We start from the raw sequence: 19,331 nt of genomic DNA, 5'->3' as shown, positions 1-19,331 counted from the left end.
TATAATATCAATAAACCACGGACAGTAACTAGGAACTATGTAGTAAATATCAATAGCTATTGATTCTGAAACATATGGATTGGATCAGTACATGTACTAGATAATAGGATAGGATCTGCGTTAATGGTGAAATCAGTGACTTTGAAATTATTTTTCAGTACATCGATGAGTATGAAGTTTGATTAAATATTCATTACAGAACTAGTGCTTCACTTATTCAAGTAGTTGAATTTATCAACAGAATCATTGTATTGTAGATTTTTGGTTATTTCAAAATTATCCTTATGAAATCATGAACACCTCACAGCAAACTGTTTCCGGTTGGATTTAATTTGAAGGGGTTCAAGATTCTCTTTAAATACAGGTCATCTGAAACTTCTCTGTATCTAGTGGGCAATCATCTTCACGAAAGAAAATCGTCGTCCAATTAAATTCATTATGGTGTTTTTCTGAATGATTCGATGAATTATTAGGAGATCTGAAAAAATACAATAATTATTCAATATATTATTTATATTATATAACTTAGTAACTTACTTACGCCGAACTATGTTGTTTCTTATTGAAACATAAAATATTTTCGAATCATATATCGAATTATTCCATTTGTTTGCCAAACAACCACAATTCTTCGAGATTTCTCAAATTTTCAGTTTGACCATGCGCATAGAGTAATAAACTCTGAGGCCATGCGCAATAGTTCAAATCGTTCATAACATACGGTAATCTAGCATATTATGACTTATTTTATTATACAAAATTCGATTTAACATTTCGGATGATACTGATTATTACATTTAATGAAATTCATAATTGAAATAAATTTATTAATTCATAAATTTGATGGTTTGTTCAAAAAATTATTCGAGATTCTTCTATGTTGATCGGTCATGCGCATAGAATGATCCGAAAACAATTGAAATTCGAATTTATGGTATTATGATTTCTGTTGCTTTGTTTAATGTAAATGATAAGTATTAAGTGTATTTAGTTTGTTAAGTGTTACCTAAGTGCGTTCAACTTGTTAAGTGTTAAGTGTGTTTAGTTTGTTTAGTGTAAGGTGTTTGTTTAGTGTAAAGTGTTTGTTTGTGAAGTTCTTTAAGTGTGTTAAGTGGAAATTAGCAGAATGTATTCTAACCAGGAGATGGTAGATATGTTGGAATGCTATTTCACAAATGGAAAAATAGCGAGAAGAGCTAAAGAAGCTTATGGAAGGCTGTTTCCAAATAGGAGACAGCCAAATGAGAGAACTTTCGTAAGGATTGTTCAAAGATTGCGTGATCATGGAACCCTCGCTATCAACATTGTGGATAATGGCCGAATGCGATCAAGAGACAATGGATGATGTTCTGGATGACGTGCAACAGCACCCCGAAACAAGTACGAGACGTCTCGCAATGCCCATACCATATTCCAAAGGTACAAGCTTTATTGCCGACGGATTTACCAAAAAGAATTGAATTTTCTCAATGGGTGAGCTTATTCAAATCACTTTATTTTCAAACTAAGTCGGCTGGTTCCCTCACTTGTCAATGCAAATTCAGTGTTTCAATCCATGATTTTTGACCTGACAACGTGGCAAATATTCATTCCTGTGAGTCTTTTCTATCAGAGTTGCAATTAGCCAAAGTACCCAATTTTTTGAATTTCACAGATTTTTTTTTTTTTTTAAACACATATTACTCGAAAACGGCTCAATATACGAGAAAATATGAAGAATGCTTTTATTTTTCAAATGAGCTAAATATCCTTCAATGAACGTCCTAGTTACTTTTAAGAGTTCGGTTTTTTGAATTTCTGGTATTTTTATGGGATGAAGTGTTCATAATGAAGAAACGGGGAGATGTGGATAAAATTTTGTGCACGGAGAAGATTCATCACATACATGAAAAACTATATCCCGAAATTCATTTTTTTCTATACAACCATTTCCGAGATATAACGGAAAATGACATTTTTTTATCGATTTTCAACAGCCTGTATCTTTTTAACCGGGCCGAATCGGAAAAAATGGTAAATGAAAAAAGGGTTTCTATTGACCTCAGGAATCTTCGGTTGAAATATATGTACAAGTCAAAGACTCACCCTGTATAGGACATAAATTGCCCTGTTCAATTTACTTCTGAGTAAAACCCAGAGCTCCACTGAATCAGAATTATCTAGTGAAATTTCTATATCATCCCTTATTTATAATAACTACATCTCGACTGATGACATTGTTACCTGTATTCTGTATCCCTTTGATCGTTCACCAGAACCCACAAGAATCATTTTTGTCCATATACCTTCAAGAAATATGCAACAGAAGAGTAAGCAAAATAGAAATCACTATTTGGTATTCTAAGTCTATGCAACCTGCCTTCATAATTGCAAATTATATATTGTATTAGTTCATAAATTATGAAAAATAACCTACTATTAACCAAATTTTTAGCTTTCAAAAGGTGTCCTTTCTTGTATTCTAAATATATACACCCTATATAATTGTTGATCATATCTTGTATTCCTTAATAAATTATGGAATAGAAGAATTATTTGTTGCTCAACTGATAAAAGTATTGATGAACCTTGAAAATGAGGGACTTCTTATAACCTGATTTCTCAAAGATGTTACACCTATATATGATATTACGATTGCTAGTGAGGCAACATAAGCCATGGGTTTTCGGAAGGTAGATCAAATATTGTATTTCTTTAAAAATTAGTTAATAATTAGAGGCTTTAATCTCAATTATCAGACTTGAATTGGTCCAACATCTCTAGATACTTCTAATTAATATTCGACAAATAAATATCCTGTATAATTATCTATCCAAACGAAAATAATCCATCTCCTGAAAAGAAAAACATAACAATGTTTTGTTTCTGCATTCAGCTTTCCAATTACATATTGAAAATATTCCCTACTCACCTTGTATATTTTGAATGAGTGAATTAAAAAAGACGATTCATGAAATATTTCTGTTATGGTTTAATTAGATTTCTTTCTATTTTCTGAATTACAGAAAAAAATTTCGAAAAGCTTGACATGCGTCTGACTGCCAGTTATGATGGAATCGTTACTAGGGATGTTACATTGTTACGAAAAGAACCGAACAGGTTCTTCGCGACAGGTTAGCTGTTCTTTTCGAACGATTCAGTGCTTCTGCGCAATGATAAATTGAATTTTCTCTCGAAAGTAGGAGCTGCGAATCAACATAGGCGCTACGCCACCTGGTGACAATCAGTGTAACTAGAAATGTTGACATGGTTCTTGCCTCAGAGGTAGTCAGTCCTTTTCATTCCTCTGAGGTTCATGCATTCTGTTTTGTTTTTGTGTGATATTCTACAAATATTTAAATTTTTTCATATATTTAAAAATCCCTTTCGTCTTTGCCTTGCAAGAAGCTGTTCACAAACAAACGAACTCCGTTCAAACACCTCCCGGCTTCAACTCGTACGGCACCCACTTTCCTTTTTTTATGAATCATTCCTATAACTTTCAGGCGTTTTGAAATGGCTCGTAGTCCTAATGATCCTGCCAATTATTGTTGCGTTTGACATGAGTCTTGATCAAGTATTGCCTCCAATTCTGCATCTTCAAAAACCTTCTCTCTTCCACCACGATGCTGGTCTTCGACATAATCACCATTCTTGAAGCGTTGAAACCACTCTCGGCACGTTCTTTCACTAATAGCGGCCTCACAATAGGTATTTGAGAGCACTCGATGAGCCTCAGCCGCAGAATTATTCATATTTCAATAGAAAATTAAAACCTTCCGCAAATGACGAGAATTTGGCTCATAAGCTGACAAGGTCAATCGTTAATAACCTCATGATGCAGACAAAAAACGACTAACATGTCAATGGCGTTATGTTCACAAATAATAATAATAATAATAATAATAAAGGTCTTTATTGAATAAAAATTTAAATACAATTGTTCCAACATCCATAGTGGGCGAGGTTCAGTTCGATCGGAGTATTTCATACCCCGAACGTCTGTTCAACTAACCCTACAAAAACTCAATAATTTAATCGCAATAATTCCAAAATATGACGCCAAAAATAAATTTAAAAAAAATCAACTTGAAAGGTGAAAAGAGAAAACGGAACGAAAAGAAAAAAAATTTTAAGTGCAGAATTATACCCATATCCCTGAAATATTAACGAATTGTACGAAGTTTTCAAACTTTATTTCCACCTACGTATCCACTCAGAATTTCCAGCACCATCTTTCTGAATTTTTTTTTAGGGTAAGATGAATCAATGCTCGTGTAGTCTAAGGTGAAGTCGTTCAAATATTGCGACATTATACGAGAATGAGCGTTTAAACAGCTGTTTTGAGTGAGATGGTATTGTGAGCCTCCCCCTGAAGCGGACATTGACATTGTGCACGTCACATCGGAACCTTATCTTATTATACAAATATGGTGGTGATCTGTGGGCGACTACAGAAGAAAACTGACAAGCAGAATGAAGCCGACGTCTCTGAGCCATGTTTAGCCAAGATATCTCTTCTAACTTATGACTGATGCGATCGAATTTTCGGATGCCGTATATCAATCTCAAACATGAGTTTTGTAATTTTTGAATTCTACCAGCATCCGATACTGTGATGCAAGGCCCATAGACTCCCTCACAATAATTGGGATATGAAAGGACCAACCTATCGCAGAGCAGGGCCTTCGTTCCCACATCAAGAAAATGTCTATTCCGAAAAATGAGTTTCAGGCTGGTGTACGATCTCCTCAGAATATGACTCACATGAAGTGAGAATCGCAAGTCGTTATCAATAAAGAGGTCAAGGCTTTTAACTACACAATGAAAATTTATATTGCAGTTGTCCATCTTCAGAAGTTGACTGTGCCTTTGCATGAAAAAGTCTCTATCCTTTGGCCTTCCAAAGAGAATGGCATTAGTTTTCTGAGGGTTTAGTTTGAGTGAATAATCGATAGAGAACTGTGTCAGATTACCTAAATCATAATTCAAAGCAGATACAGCCTGTGTACACTCCTCCAAGAAAAATGATAGGTAAAGCTGAGTATCATCGGCATAGTAGTGCTGGGTACACGACTGAAATGCGGCCGGAAACCTTGATGTATAAATGGTGAAAAGAAGAGGGGAGAGAACCGATCCCTGTGGCACACCAGTCAGCACACTTAAAAACAACGACTGCCTTCCGTCAAACACCACTGACTGTGACCTATCCGTTAAAAAAGCTGTTATCATATTGAGCGCCAACTGCGACAAACCAATATAGCGCAACACGGACCTCAAGACATCATGACTCAACGTATCAAATGCTCTAGAATAATCGAGTAACAACAATATTGTGAGCTTACCCCTATCAGTTGCCGTCAAAATATCATCTGTCATCGAAAGAAGGGCTGAGCTACATCCATAACCTCGTCTGAAACCCGACTGACAACTTGGTAAAATATTTTTACTTTCTACATATTCACGAAGTTGGCTCTCAAGTACTCTCTCAAGCACCTTTGAAAGGGTCGGTAAGATACTTATTGGTCTCAAATCATTAAAACTTGAAGGATTCTGATTTTTGGGTAGTGGGATGACACGGGCTCTCTTCCACTGCATCGGAAACACGGAATTCGAAATGGAGTAATTGACCATATGAGTTATGTAAGGCAACAAGAATGGCAAGCAGAGATTCAAGGTTAATATATTTATACCGTCCAAGCCTGTTGCGTTACTTTTGATATCAGCAATAACTTTTAAAATTTCTATCTCCGAAACGTTATGAAAAGTGAAATCCGCCTCTCCAAATCGATTGTTCTCATAATAAGATGTTTGATCCTTGTTTGTTTTCAACTTTGGTATTGAATTGACGAAATGAGAATTGATTAAATTAACATCGGACAAGTGGTCCGGTAAATTACCTGTATAGCCTATACTTGTTTTGACATTCAAAGATTTCAGATTCCTCGACAATTCCTTTCCCTTCTTGTCTTTCAGTTTATTGTCATAGAATGCTTTCTTTTCTTTTCTTACAGTGAAAGTGAAAAGATTGCGGAGCAGTTTATAGTGATTCCAATCACGTTCAGTCCTGCACTTTTTAAATTTAGACAGAGCTTTATCTCTATCCTTCTTCAAAGCTCGAAGGGACTCCGTGAACCAAGGAGCATATGGTTTGGTGGTGCGATACGTTTTATATGGCGCATGTAAATCTAAAAGAGCAACAATGTTGCCACAGAAAAAGTCGAAATAAAAATAAATACCTAAACTCATTGTATGACATCTATATATTTATTTCTCCAATTCTGTGGTTGCGGCTAATGACCTCAGTAGTCGATGGCGAAGAGAAAAAAAAAATTCTGTGGTTATTTCGTTCATTCTTCCACATCTTGTAGAACAAAATCGTGCGAGAATATATCAGAAACGCACAGTTTTCATGGTTATATTTTATTATTCTATGTTGGTCCTCCGAACCTTCCGCCATGGCTTTATCTGTCAATTCATCAATTTGCCTTAAAAAAATCAGTTCTGCCAACCAACATTTTTCAATGCAAAAATCACTAAATTATATTTATGGAAATATTTCATTAATTTCAATGAAAGTGCAATGAATTAGAGAAAATAATGTATAATACTCGTACAGAAGGCTCATTCTACCACTCGTTCATTCCAAAACTCTCCACTTCGTGGCTCGCTTTTGAATTTTGAACTCGTGGAAGAATACCAATGCCTTCTGCACTTGTATTATAAATAACTATTCGACTACCAATTTCCGTTACAGCCTTCTATTGCAAATCGGTGGAAGCAAAGTTGTACGCCTTATATAAATATTCATATAAATATCTAAATATAAATATTTTTGAGAGGTTAGGCTTGATATCGGTGTAATCTGGGATTTGGTCCCATAGAAAAAAACTCGAAGCCCATAACGGCGAACCCCCTCAAAATTCAAGGCTAAGACCGCCCTTGATTTCTCGTAATGGAAAGTTATTTGCATCAAATAGTTTCATGTGACCAAGGGCGAAACGGTATGTTACCGTTTCGCCAGAAACGGTAGCGCCGAGCAGAGCGAGTTATTAGCATACAGACAATAGAATGGAAACAAGTCATATTGGCACATTATCGCCTGATAATGTATCACAGAAAACCTTGAATTCATACAAAGAGTAAGGTTCACATTTCAATATAATTTGAGATGATGCTTTTCGAAAGGCTTTGATATCTTTAATGATCTTAATTGCACTAGGAATATAACTAAATAATTTAATTCCCATATTCAGTGCTCTGCGTTCGATGAGCGAGGATTTATGCGCAGTAAAAAAATATGAGAACATTCTTCTAGTATTATTACAATTTCTGTATTCATCCCAGTAATTATTATTTTTGATGGAGAATAACAAAATTCTGAATATATAAAGTCCTTGGAGTGTCATTACATTATTGGTCCTACATATGCCCTTGCATGTAGACCTGAATTTCATTCCAAACATAGTTCTTAATGCTAGCTTCTGAACAATAAATACACCTTCTGCTTGTAAGCTTCCACCCCAGAATATAATTCCGTTGGACATCAGTGATTGGAAATTCTAAAAATATAAGGTTTTTAAAGTCGTAGGATCAATTTGATATTTCAGGACTTCAAGAGAGTAAATCACGATATTTAGTCCTTTTATAAGGGCATCACAGTGTGCACCTCAATTGAGGTTTTTATCAATCGTAATGCCCAGTACTCTTGTTTGTGGGCTTACTTGTATATCCTCCTTCATGTCAAGAAGTCGTAGAGGGAAAACTACCTAACAAAAAACAAATTAATCTTTGAATTATTTCAAATGCGATGGATACATTGAACAACCAAACAATCAAAAATATGGGTAAATAGGTAAATAAACCACACGCTACCGCTGTATTTTTCGACCATGACCATTATCCATTTTTTGGATGAATTTCAACTACAGGTGTCCTGAAGAGCTATAACAATGCTTCGAAATTAATTTGGATATCTTCTGTGGTTTTCAAGATATAAAGGAAAAACATTTTTTTTCTAACCTTCTTATAACGGTAAAAGATATTTTCTTCTTCACAAAATTATAGCCCTTTTTTGGTAATTTGTTCAGTTCATGATTAAACACCCGGTATAAAAATAGGCGCTTGATTAAATAATGCTTACTATGAGTCAGTAGTTGTTCGGAATTTTATATTTAGAACAACCGATTAGAAATAAATCAAATCAATTGTGACAAGTGAAACCCCTAACAATATCTATTGATTTTCAGGATGAAAAGAATTCCGCTGTTATGATGGAACGAATACAATATGTACCTGAATCCACGAGAACTAAAGAATCAATGAAGTTGAATGAAAGGAGAAATATTACTACAATTCCAAAAATTATTTCAACAAGAAACATAACTACAACTCCGAAGCCTATTCCAAAGAAGAGTACTTCCAATGATCCAAAAAAACTGTACATACCACTAACTGATGAGCCCTCTGTTACTACGACATCCAAAAACTATTTGAATTATTTGAAATCACAAACAAAGCCAGAATCAGATAAAACTGAAGCTGAAAGAAACATAAATAAAACCACGAGTACTCTAGAAACCAATACCCTCAATATAATTCCTGTAACGAAAGGAAGTAACGCATTTACGACCCAAAAAGCGATTATTGTGTCATACATGAAGAATATCACCACTACCAAAGAATCACTAATTAATTCCACCAAGCAAACTGAGACGGAGAAGATCGTAGAAAATCGAACAGAAATAAATTACGCAACAACTACAAGAATTGTTACAGAAATGGAGAGACAGGAAAATATTTTCACAACAACCGAGGAGTAAGTTTTATTGTAATTTTTATTTTATTTCACATATGTTTTGTCTTAATCGTTCATTTATTAGGTATAACTTATCATTAGTTCGAATGTTATGTGCCATTTGTGAGGAAATTACTGGTTGTATGATCTATTTATGAAACTTATCGAAATCAGCCGACCTCGTTTGATTTTCTTATTTTTGTTCTTTATTTGAGAGTGTTCGATTTGTATAGTTCATTAATTTCAACAATGGAATGATGTCAGCCGGTCAGCGGTCGAAGAAAAATATATTTGCCAAACTGTCAAAACAATCCTTCCATAATCGATTGTCCCTATCTCCTGGAAAATATTTGAATAAACTTGATTTTCACAGGATTTTAGGAAAGTGGGTTATCCAAAACTAAAACCAACTAATGCCAACGTTCTGCGGATATATTTCCACTTCTTCAGGACTACCACTTCTTGTAGCCCTGAAGAAGTGGAAATACATCCGCGAAACGTTGGCATTAGTTGGTTTTACTTTTGGATAACCCACCTTCCTAAAATCCTGTGAAAATCAAGTACAATATGACCTCACAAGGAAATGAATCTTCAGACCACTTGAATAAACGTTCCTCAGAGGTACTTGAGAGCCTGGATTTGTTCAGGATTAAGTTCAGTAGAAAAAAAATATTTTATGAACAAGCCCCTTGATAGAACAACGAAAGCTTTTCTTTGAAGTGCTCAATTAGTTTGTACGCTTTTTTGGCTTTGGTTTATTTTCTGCTTTTTTGTGTTTTCAAAGAAATTCTGTTAATTTTCATTCTTTACTTCTTAATTTTTGTGAAATGGCAAGTCCGTGTATGGTTGAATAAATAAATAACATACTTGGAGACTTTATTTCCACGATTCATTTTATAGGTACTGTGATATTAATTATGATTAATTAAAATTCTGAGTGTAAAAAAATTGGATCGAAATTAACCAAAATAAATCATTCTCAAGGATGAAATGAGTACACACAACAATAAAAAATACATCGGTAAAATGGTTGACAATGCAAACTTTAGAAATGACCCGGTCTTTTGATGTTTCAAGGTGGATAGTTCGCATCTCAGATTCGCCTTTCCTGACCTGACGTGAAGACATTGCTAAAATTAATGCAGGGTGCTGCAATCAATAGTGAGTTACGCTTCCATAGGTGCAAAACAAGTCATCTTAGAAATTTTGTTTGAAAGCAGGCTACTCTTATCTTCGTTTTTGCATCTCATGAGATTATTTTCTAATATAATTATTCAATGAATGTGTGACTTTTCGAATGGATCACGTATATTTTCAAAGGCCTTAAATGTGTCTCTCATGACGGAAAATTTCATTATTATTCTTCATCAGAGCTCTCTATTAGGTTTCATAGATCTCTAAAACCTAATAAAGAGCCCTGATGAAGAATCAATAAAGAATCGAAACGTTCGGAAATTTAATAATGGTTTTTTTTCTTTTATTCTGTTTCACTGGTCCTCAAGCTGTGAATACCTATTTTGTTGATTGATTACAAGGACGAGATTCGAATACCATTAGAGATATTTATCCAATGGTACAGATCATATTCGGGGAAAACTGAAAAATTTGATGAAATAACAGTTCAGTAAAAGTCCTCTACCATCCAGAAGCAATAAAAGTACGAATTTGATTGAATATTTCCCTCCTATCAAAAATTCTATGCAAATGGAATGCAAATATCGAAAATTACAGCGATAATTGCATTGTAGAAAGCGAAATAGCACTGCGATAATAAAATTACCGATAATTTTGCATGACAGCGTGTTGTCATAAAAACTGCATGAGTTCATTTTCATTTTTCATTTGTTCCAAAAATGAAAATGAACTCATGCAGTTTTTATGACAACACGCTGTCATGCAAAATTATCGGTAATTTTATTATCGCAGTGCTATTTCGCTTTCTACAATGCAATTATCGCTGTAATCGCATGAGTTCATTTTCATTTTTGGAACAAATGAAAAATGAAAATGAACTCATGCAGTTTTTATGACAACACGCTGTCATGCAAAATTATCGGTAATTTTGATGCACTTGTGCAATTACTTACGATAATTGCATTGTAGGAAGCGAAATGACCCTGCGATAGTTGCACTGTTCGTAGATGCATAGTTTCTATGTATATCTTACAATTCTTACACAGTTCCAATCTATGGCAATTCCATTCTACATAAGGTTGACAAAGTAATGTAACAGTTTATTCGGGAAATATTCCCCCGAATTACTCTCGTGCATCAAAATGGCCGGATAATTTAGCATTCCAGCGTGTTTTCTTCGAAAAACTGCATTCGGTCATTTTCATTTATGAAAATTACCTCATGCAGTTTTCATGACATCACGCTATCATGCAAAATTATCAGTAATTTTGATGCACTTGTGCAATTACTTACGATAATTTCTTTAACTGGAAGATTTGTCTAGTCATTATTCCTAAATGATCTACCTATCATATACAGGGTGAATGTCCAAATATGAAGAACTTCAAATTTCAAACTTCGATTTTTCAAATTGAACACCCTGTATTTTTTTTCATGATAATATAGATAATTGAATACGAGGTCTGGCTATTAAATAACGAGACTGCGCGCCTTAGAGGGATAGGGAAAAAACGAGTAGTGCGTTGGGTATCTACATATTTTCGAAGGAATATTGCAATATTTCAAAGGAATATTGCAAAACAAAGTCGATAATTCTTTTCTTGCAATCTAAATATTTTGTCTATGCACATATCAAAACACGTTCTCGTCACTATTATTGTATTTATGCAGTCACGGCTTGAAACGAACGTGCTTTTTCTCGTGCCGAAAACCATGTTTGACGAAGAACAGGAGCAACGTACCAATCTCAAATTTCTCGTTAAATTAAAAAAAACATGGTTGAAACATGGTTTTTGGCACAGGAAAAAAACACGTTTGTTTCAAACCGCTACTGCACAAATACAATAATAGCGACGGGAACGTGTTTTGGTACGTGCATAGACAAGATATCTAGATACCCAACGCACTACCCTTTTTTTTCCCCAACCCCTCTACGGCGCCCTCTAGGCGTGCAGTTTCGTTATTTATTAGCCAGACCTCGTACCATATATTTTCTCAGAAGTAACATTAGGACTATTCTGACTTCTGTGAAAACTTCAGTAGAAACGAAAAATGACATCATAACTGAAAATTTCATTCGAATAATGAGGCTAATAACTGACGGACGTCGGAAATAGTCGAGACAAAATTATCCAGGTAATATAAGCATATTGAGAGTAGCCGTGGGAAGTCATTGTACATTATTTCCTAGTTATCTATCTAGTTTGGGGAGATCCGGTGATCTAGCGGGATATCTTGTCGGTGACTTGTAGAGACAAGTGAAACAGAGGAGTTTTTCTTGCTACCGGGATCCTCAATGTTGAAAAATCGAAAGAACTAATCCCAACGAAACATTTCGCCCACTTTATGATGAACGTTCCTATGATATCACATATTTAGGACAACTTAGTGACATGTTGAAGTGAAGTGCTTAGGAAAATGAGCACATAGATTGTATTCACCATTAAACAGCGTAAGCTTCAATACTTTGGACACATAATGAAAAATAGCAAATACCAAGTATTAGATACACCTTTGCCAAGGCAAAGAAGTGGGTAGTGCTTCTTATTTATTATACAGGGTGTCCCGGGAAGAATGCGACGAACGAATACCATGAATTAAGGTCATCATAGAGGACCCGTATCAAGATGTTCCAATCGCCTGAGTGCCTTCGTTGGGGATATACAGGGTGATGTTCATCTTATGACTGAAATTTCACTGTTAAATAACTCTTTAACTAATAGACCGAATAATTTCAAATTTTGAAGTTTTGTCACCCTTCCCTATCGCCTTCCTTCAATATTTCTGAATTCGAGTAAATCAGATCCGGACTAGGAATATTTCAGATTTTTCCTATTTTCGTGAATATTGGATCACCCTGTACGTGAACATTATGATTTTTTTCCGTTTTTGGAACCACAAAAAATCAATTCATTATAAAAATTTTAAATCTCTGCTGGGCACGGTCAAACAGGGTGATCAATAAACATTCCCTTATGAGTGACATTTTTTTAGTTCAATAACTCTTCAAGAAATCCACCTAATAATTTAAATTTTTGAAGTTTTGTCGCCTTTTACTATCGCCTCCCTTCAATATTTCTGAAATCGAATAAATCAGATCCGAACTAGGAAAATTTGAGACCTTTTCTATTTTCTTGAATATTGAATCACCCTGTATATTGATATCATGATTTTTTTTTCCTTTCCGTAACCACAAAGAATGGATTCATAATAAAAATTTTAAATCTCTACTTGGCGCCATCATTTAGCCGATCAATAAACATTTCTCCATGAAAGAAATTTCATAGTTCAAGATATCTTGAATTTATCGGTAGAATTATTTCGAAAATTGAAGTTGTTTCATCCTTCACGAATGTCTCACCTTAATTTTCCTCAAATTATTTAAGAAAACTTTGAATCAACCAACTGAATAAAGAATAGAACGAAAAAAGCAAATAAATTGAAATATTTGATCTTAAAAACAATGAATCAAGAATAAAATATTTTCAGTTCAGCAGATATTGTTCAGAAAGATATTCCTCCATTTTAATACATTTTTGAGCACGTTGATATGATATAGTTGTTTCACAGATTTCGCTATCTTATTCGGTTGAATCGGTTGTACCTCTTTCATGAGGGAATGTTTATTGGTCACCCTGTATGACGGTGGCAAGCTGAGTTTTAGAATGGTGATTATGACTTAATTCGTTGTGGTTACGAAAACGAAAAAAATTATGATATTGACGTACAGTGTGATCCAATATACACGAAAATAGAAAAAGTCTAAAATTCTGTTAGTCCGGATCTGATTTATTCGATTTCAGAAATATTGAAAGGAGGCGATAGTAAAGGGCGACAGAACTTCAAAAATTGAAATTATTCGGTGGATTTGTTGAAGAATTATTGAACTAAAAAAATTTCACTCATAAGGGAATGTTTATTGATCAACCTGTATGACCGTGCCAAGCAGAGATTTAGAATTTTTATAATGAATTGATTCTTTGCGATTCAACCGAATAAGATAGCGGAATCTGTGAAACAACTATATCATATCAACGTGCTCAAAAATGTATTAAAATGGAGGAATATCATTCTGAACAATATCTGCTGAACTGAAAATATTTTATTCTTGATTCATTGTTTTTAAGATCATGTATTTCAATTTATTTGCTTTTTTTGTTCTATTCTTTATCCAGTTGGTTGATTAAAAGTTTTCTTAAATGATTTGAGGAAAATTCAGGTGAGACATTCGTGAAGGATGAAACAACTTCAATTTTCGAAATAATTCTACCGATAAATTCAAGATATCTTGAACTATGAAATTTCTTTCATGGAGAAATGTCTATTGATCGGCTAAATGATGGCGCCAAGCAGAGATTTAAAATTTTTATCATGAATCCATTCTTTGTGGTTACGGAAAGGAAAAAAAAAATCATGATATCAATATACAGGGTGATTCAATATTCAAGAAAATAGAAAAGGTCTCAAATTTTCCTAGTTCGGATCTGATTTATTCGATTTCAGAAATATTGAAGGGAGGCGATAGTAAAAGGCGACCAAACTTCAAAAATTTAAATTATTAGGTGGATTTCTTGAAGAGTTATTGAACTAAAAAAATGTCACTCATAAGGAAATGTTTATTGATCACCCTGTTTGACCGTGCTAAGCAGAGATTTAGAATTTTTATAATGAATTGAATCTTTGTTTTTCCAAAAACGGAAAAAAATCATAATGTTCACGTACAGGGTGATCCAATATTCACGAAAATAGGAAAAATCTGAAATATTCCTAGTCCGGATCTGATTTACTCGTATTCAGAAATATTGAAGGAAGGCGATCGGGAAGGGTGACAAAACTTCAAAATTTGAAATTATTCGGTCGATAAAATAAAGAGTTATTCATCAGTGAAATTTCAGTCATAAGATGAACATCACCCCGTATATCCCAAACGAAGGCACTCAGCCGATTGAAACCTCTTGATACGGGTCCCCCATGATGAACTTAATTCATGGTATCCGTTTGTCGCATTCTTTCCGGGACACCCTGTATTGGGAAATGGTTAATTACAATTCGACTTGTTCTCTATGACGATTCTTTATTCAATGCTACAATTGTATCAGGTTGGGTGTCTCCTGAAGCCTGAAGCGCATTTACACATATGCGCATGACTCTATATACAGTAGGTACTATATTATCGTAACATCTCCTTTTTCACAACGATCAAATTTCATTCCAAGGTAAGTATCCACAATTTATTCACAATTATATTTCTGAAAAAATTATTTCATTAATTCCTTATTAGTATCTAATTAATACCTAATATATGTATACAATGTTCTACCTTATCCCATTATAATTTCCCAACTATATACATCATAATACAATTTCAGTTGGACAAAACTAGTGATCAATTAAATATCCACATCTAGTAAGTTTCTTTAAAATTCTTCCATATTTGGATCTATATAATCCATCTCCTCCCTTTTCCACGAAAGAGGATTTATCATTCGAATTATTTTCAGCAATTTTAGTCTTAATTGGTATGCTTGGCTCAAAGAAGTGGAAAGATTGGCTCATTTTCGACTGAGATTCGATCTTGTTCAGATCCATCCGAAGATTTTGAATTTTTTATAATCACGAATATGAACCCTATTGCGACGATAGAATTGATCATTTTTAGTTTGAATAATATATGATCTGTTACCTAATGATTTATGTAGACTCTGTTGCCTGCATCCACGGATCTGACTTTACCTTCTTGAAGAGGACGTTTTGACTAATTTTCAATTCAGGTAAATGTTTTTTATCGCAAAGATAAATTTTTTTCATTTTTGTTTGATTATTTTCCATACATCTTTTTATTCTCGAAATCTGAAAATTCTGGGTTTTAATTTATTTTCAGTTAGAAGAAGTGTACAACGGAGTTGTCTGGACATCAACAATTGAGCTGGAGACGGTAAATTCTCTTTAGCAGTATTACGATAATGTAATAATTGAATGTAAGGATCTGAATTCATCTCCTGACATTTTCATAACGTATTTTATATTATTTTTACAGAGCTTCCTGCTTGTCCATTTGATTGAGGATAGTTCGGACTGGACGTAATATGATCTATTTCCTAATTATATATAAAATTTTTAATTTCTATAGAATCAAAAGAAGGACCATTGTCACTCACAAGTTGCTGAGGAATGCCATGCCTCGCAAATATAGACTTTAAGTGTATTATGACATTATTTGCCGCACAATTTGAATTTAGTAATGCTATTTCTATATACTTTGAATAATAATCTGTGAAAATGAGATAATGCAATTTATTGAAATACAAGAAATCCACACCAACACGTTGATAAGGAAATTTACAAATCGTGTATGGCTTCAGTGGTTCACTATTTCTCACTGGTTTGAATTTCTTACATATTTCACAAGCATCTGTCAAATTTTTTATATCAGAATTTATAGTAGGCATATGATCAGTATGTACCAATATTTTTTGACTGTTCACATACTGATGGAATTTTTGATAGCCAAATAGTATAGCATATAATTCTTTCACTATTTGTGCGTAACGTTGTTGTGTTTCTGTTAAGGTTTTGGAAGCAAAAGCAATTGGTTTTTCGTTCGTCGGTGTTTAAAAGCACCGACTGCTGATGTGAAGCATTTGCTGCTAATTTGATAACTTTTTCAGGATCTCAATGTGGAACTGGAAGTGATGTTATACAGTTCATTAAAGGAATACATTTTTTTTAATAATTTTGATCCCAAATCCATTCTGACTTTTTTTTTAATAGACTTTTCAAAAGGATCAGTTTTCTCTGATGAATTATCAATAAAAGAAGATAAATCAATCAATCAATCAATAAGTTTATTAAGACAATTGTCAATAAACATACAATTCGTTACAGAGGATTCCTAATGAATCCTGTGAGTAACATAAAAATAAAAAATTTCCTCAATTACTCCCCGCAAATATTAAAGTACTTATGACCTATAACTATTCTATAATTTTCAACATTCACTAACTTAACCTTAACTCTAATATACATATTATGTGTAATCTCATTCCCCACAACTGTCGCAGCAGAGATCCCGCACCAAAGATATTTGTTACCTTCCGTATTTATTTTTTCGTTCATCATGTCTTTTTCCTCTGTATTCATCCATCCAGTATACCTTTATGTTTTCTTAGATTTGTCGTTTTCATTATCTTGTGTTCGTAATTAATCATTCCATCCTATTAGTCCATCGATAATATCTTTGAGTGCCCCTTCGTTTTCAGGATCTTTCAACCATTCAGAAACTTTTTTTTTGAACGCTGAACAATTAATTGTGTTTCTCAGACTACTCGGCACAACGGCAAAAATTCTAGGTGCCAAGTAAGAAGCAGATCTTTGAACAATTTTTTCATTAGATCTAATGGTTTTGTAGGCCTGATCTTTTTGGCGTGTGTTATGTAGGTAATCGACTTTATTTAATTTGATCTTGGAAGCATGCACATTAGTTAAAATCTTTAATACGTATAATTGTCTTATATCTAAGACTTGAGACAATTGGAACAGCTGATCAGACGGGTACGTTCTTTTTTTGTTATGAATAATCTTGAGGATCCATTTTTGTATGACGTTCAGATTTCTAATATGTCGTTCATATGCACCACCCCATCCTATGATACCGTAACTGATCTGAGACTGAACCAACGCATAATATATTATTTTAAGATACTTCCTATCTTTCAAATATGTTTCCAGTATTCTGAACTTATGAAGAAGTCGTCTTAATTTTCCAACCAAGAATCGAACATGATAGTCCCATCTTAGGTGACAGTCTATTATGACTCCTAAATATTTAATACTTTTTACAGACGGTATACGTGTATTATCATCCATTTGTAACTCCTTCAATTCAGGTAGTCCAGACTCATATGACGCGAACGGAATACACTTTGATTTCTCCAGATTAGGAGTCAGTTTATTACGCTTGAACCAATTTTGTAGATTTGGAAAATCATTTTTTGCTTTCAGTTCCAAGTCGGTCCAATTGTCTGCTGCATATTGTACTGTTGTGTCATCCGCGAAGCTAATAACAGGCTGTTTATGTATATTTGGAACAGCACTGGTCCCAAAACTGTTCCTTGGAATATTCCGTATTCAACCGTTCGTCTGCCACTTTCAGCATTATCATTTTTGACAAAATGCTGCCTATTGTTCAAATAGCTCTTAAGTAAATTGTGAACAGGTCCTCTAAATCCACAGTTCCAAAGTTTGTCGATCATCTTTTTGTGATCCACGGTGTCGAATGCCTTCGAGAGGTCCAAAAATATTACAAGTGAAGGTATTGTTTTATCAAGATGTTCGTAGATTTGTGCTGTTAATTCTCTTATGGCATCCTCCGTGGACCTGCCTCGTCTGAATCCATACTGATTATCGTGAATTATGTTGTACTTATCCAGGAATCCAATCATTTGCCTCTTCAACACCGTCTCAAAAATTTTTGCAATCCTCGAGATTAATGTGATCGGTCTATAGTTTCTAATTTCTGATTTATCACCACTTTTATAAATTGGAGTAACCATTCCTAACTTTAATTGATCTGGGAAGATACCTTTCTCCATGCAAAAATTTATGATGCGTGCAATGGGTTGTGAGATGACATCTTTTATTTGTTTCAGAGTTTCGGATTTCAGTCCATCAAAACCTGGAGCTTTTCTAGGTTTGAGTGAATTTATTATTGTCTCTACTTCGAATTTATTGGTAGGAGCCAGAAAGAACGAGTTACTCTGATGAGCATCGTCTTCAACAAAATTTGGGGGATCATGTATTTCAGTTGCCAATTTTTGACCTAAGGTACTATTATAGTCATTAAAAAGTTCGCAAATGACCTTCTTTTCATGAATCAATTCATTTTCTATTTTGATGGATTTTATATCAGTTTTGACTTCAACATCACCACATGCAGCTCTTACGCATTTCCAAACAGCTTTCGATTCTAATGTTTCCTTCTGAAGTATTTTTTTTTAGGTGATTTTCCTTAGCTTTCTTTATCAGAATTTTTAGTTCAGTATTGCATCTGCTATATTGTTTTTTTATTATTTCATTACCGACATTATTTTTCAAAGTTTCATAAAAAATTTTTTTTTTCATTTATCTGTTTCAAGAGGGTTGGTGTGATCCAATCTTTTCTTCCAATCTGATGCTTCTTCGTTTTAACAATTCTTTTATGTTTTTCTATACAGGATTTCAGGGTTTCAATAAATCTTTCAATCATAAAATTTGGATCATTGGATTTATATATATCGTGCCACGTTGTACAGAGCAACTCCTTTCTAAGTCGTGTTGAAATATTTACCCAGTACATAAGTAATATAAGTTGTCTTGTAGTATTTCTATGCGCGGCATGCGCAGTTGTATATTTATTCTGTGTAATTGTTAGATAGGCCATGTG

The 19,331-nt window shown here is 34.0% G+C and overlaps 1 protein-coding gene across 1 annotated transcript in view; it reads left to right on the top strand.

Annotated features, from left to right (window-relative positions):
* The window catches only part of LOC123677417 (endothelin-converting enzyme homolog), a 180,780-nt gene that overhangs the window by 65,100 nt on the left and 96,349 nt on the right, over positions 1-19,331 (top strand). The window contains exon 2 of the mRNA XM_045613918.1: positions 8,229-8,797. Coding sequence (XP_045469874.1) covers positions 8,229-8,797 — 569 coding nt within the window. The remainder of the gene's footprint in view (positions 1-8,228; positions 8,798-19,331) is intronic.

The sequence above is a fragment of the Harmonia axyridis genome, chromosome 4 (assembly GCF_914767665.1).
Source record: "Harmonia axyridis chromosome 4, icHarAxyr1.1, whole genome shotgun sequence".
Taxonomy (NCBI): Eukaryota; Metazoa; Arthropoda; class Insecta; order Coleoptera; family Coccinellidae; genus Harmonia; species Harmonia axyridis.
This window is presented reverse-complemented; position numbering and strand designations above follow the sequence as displayed.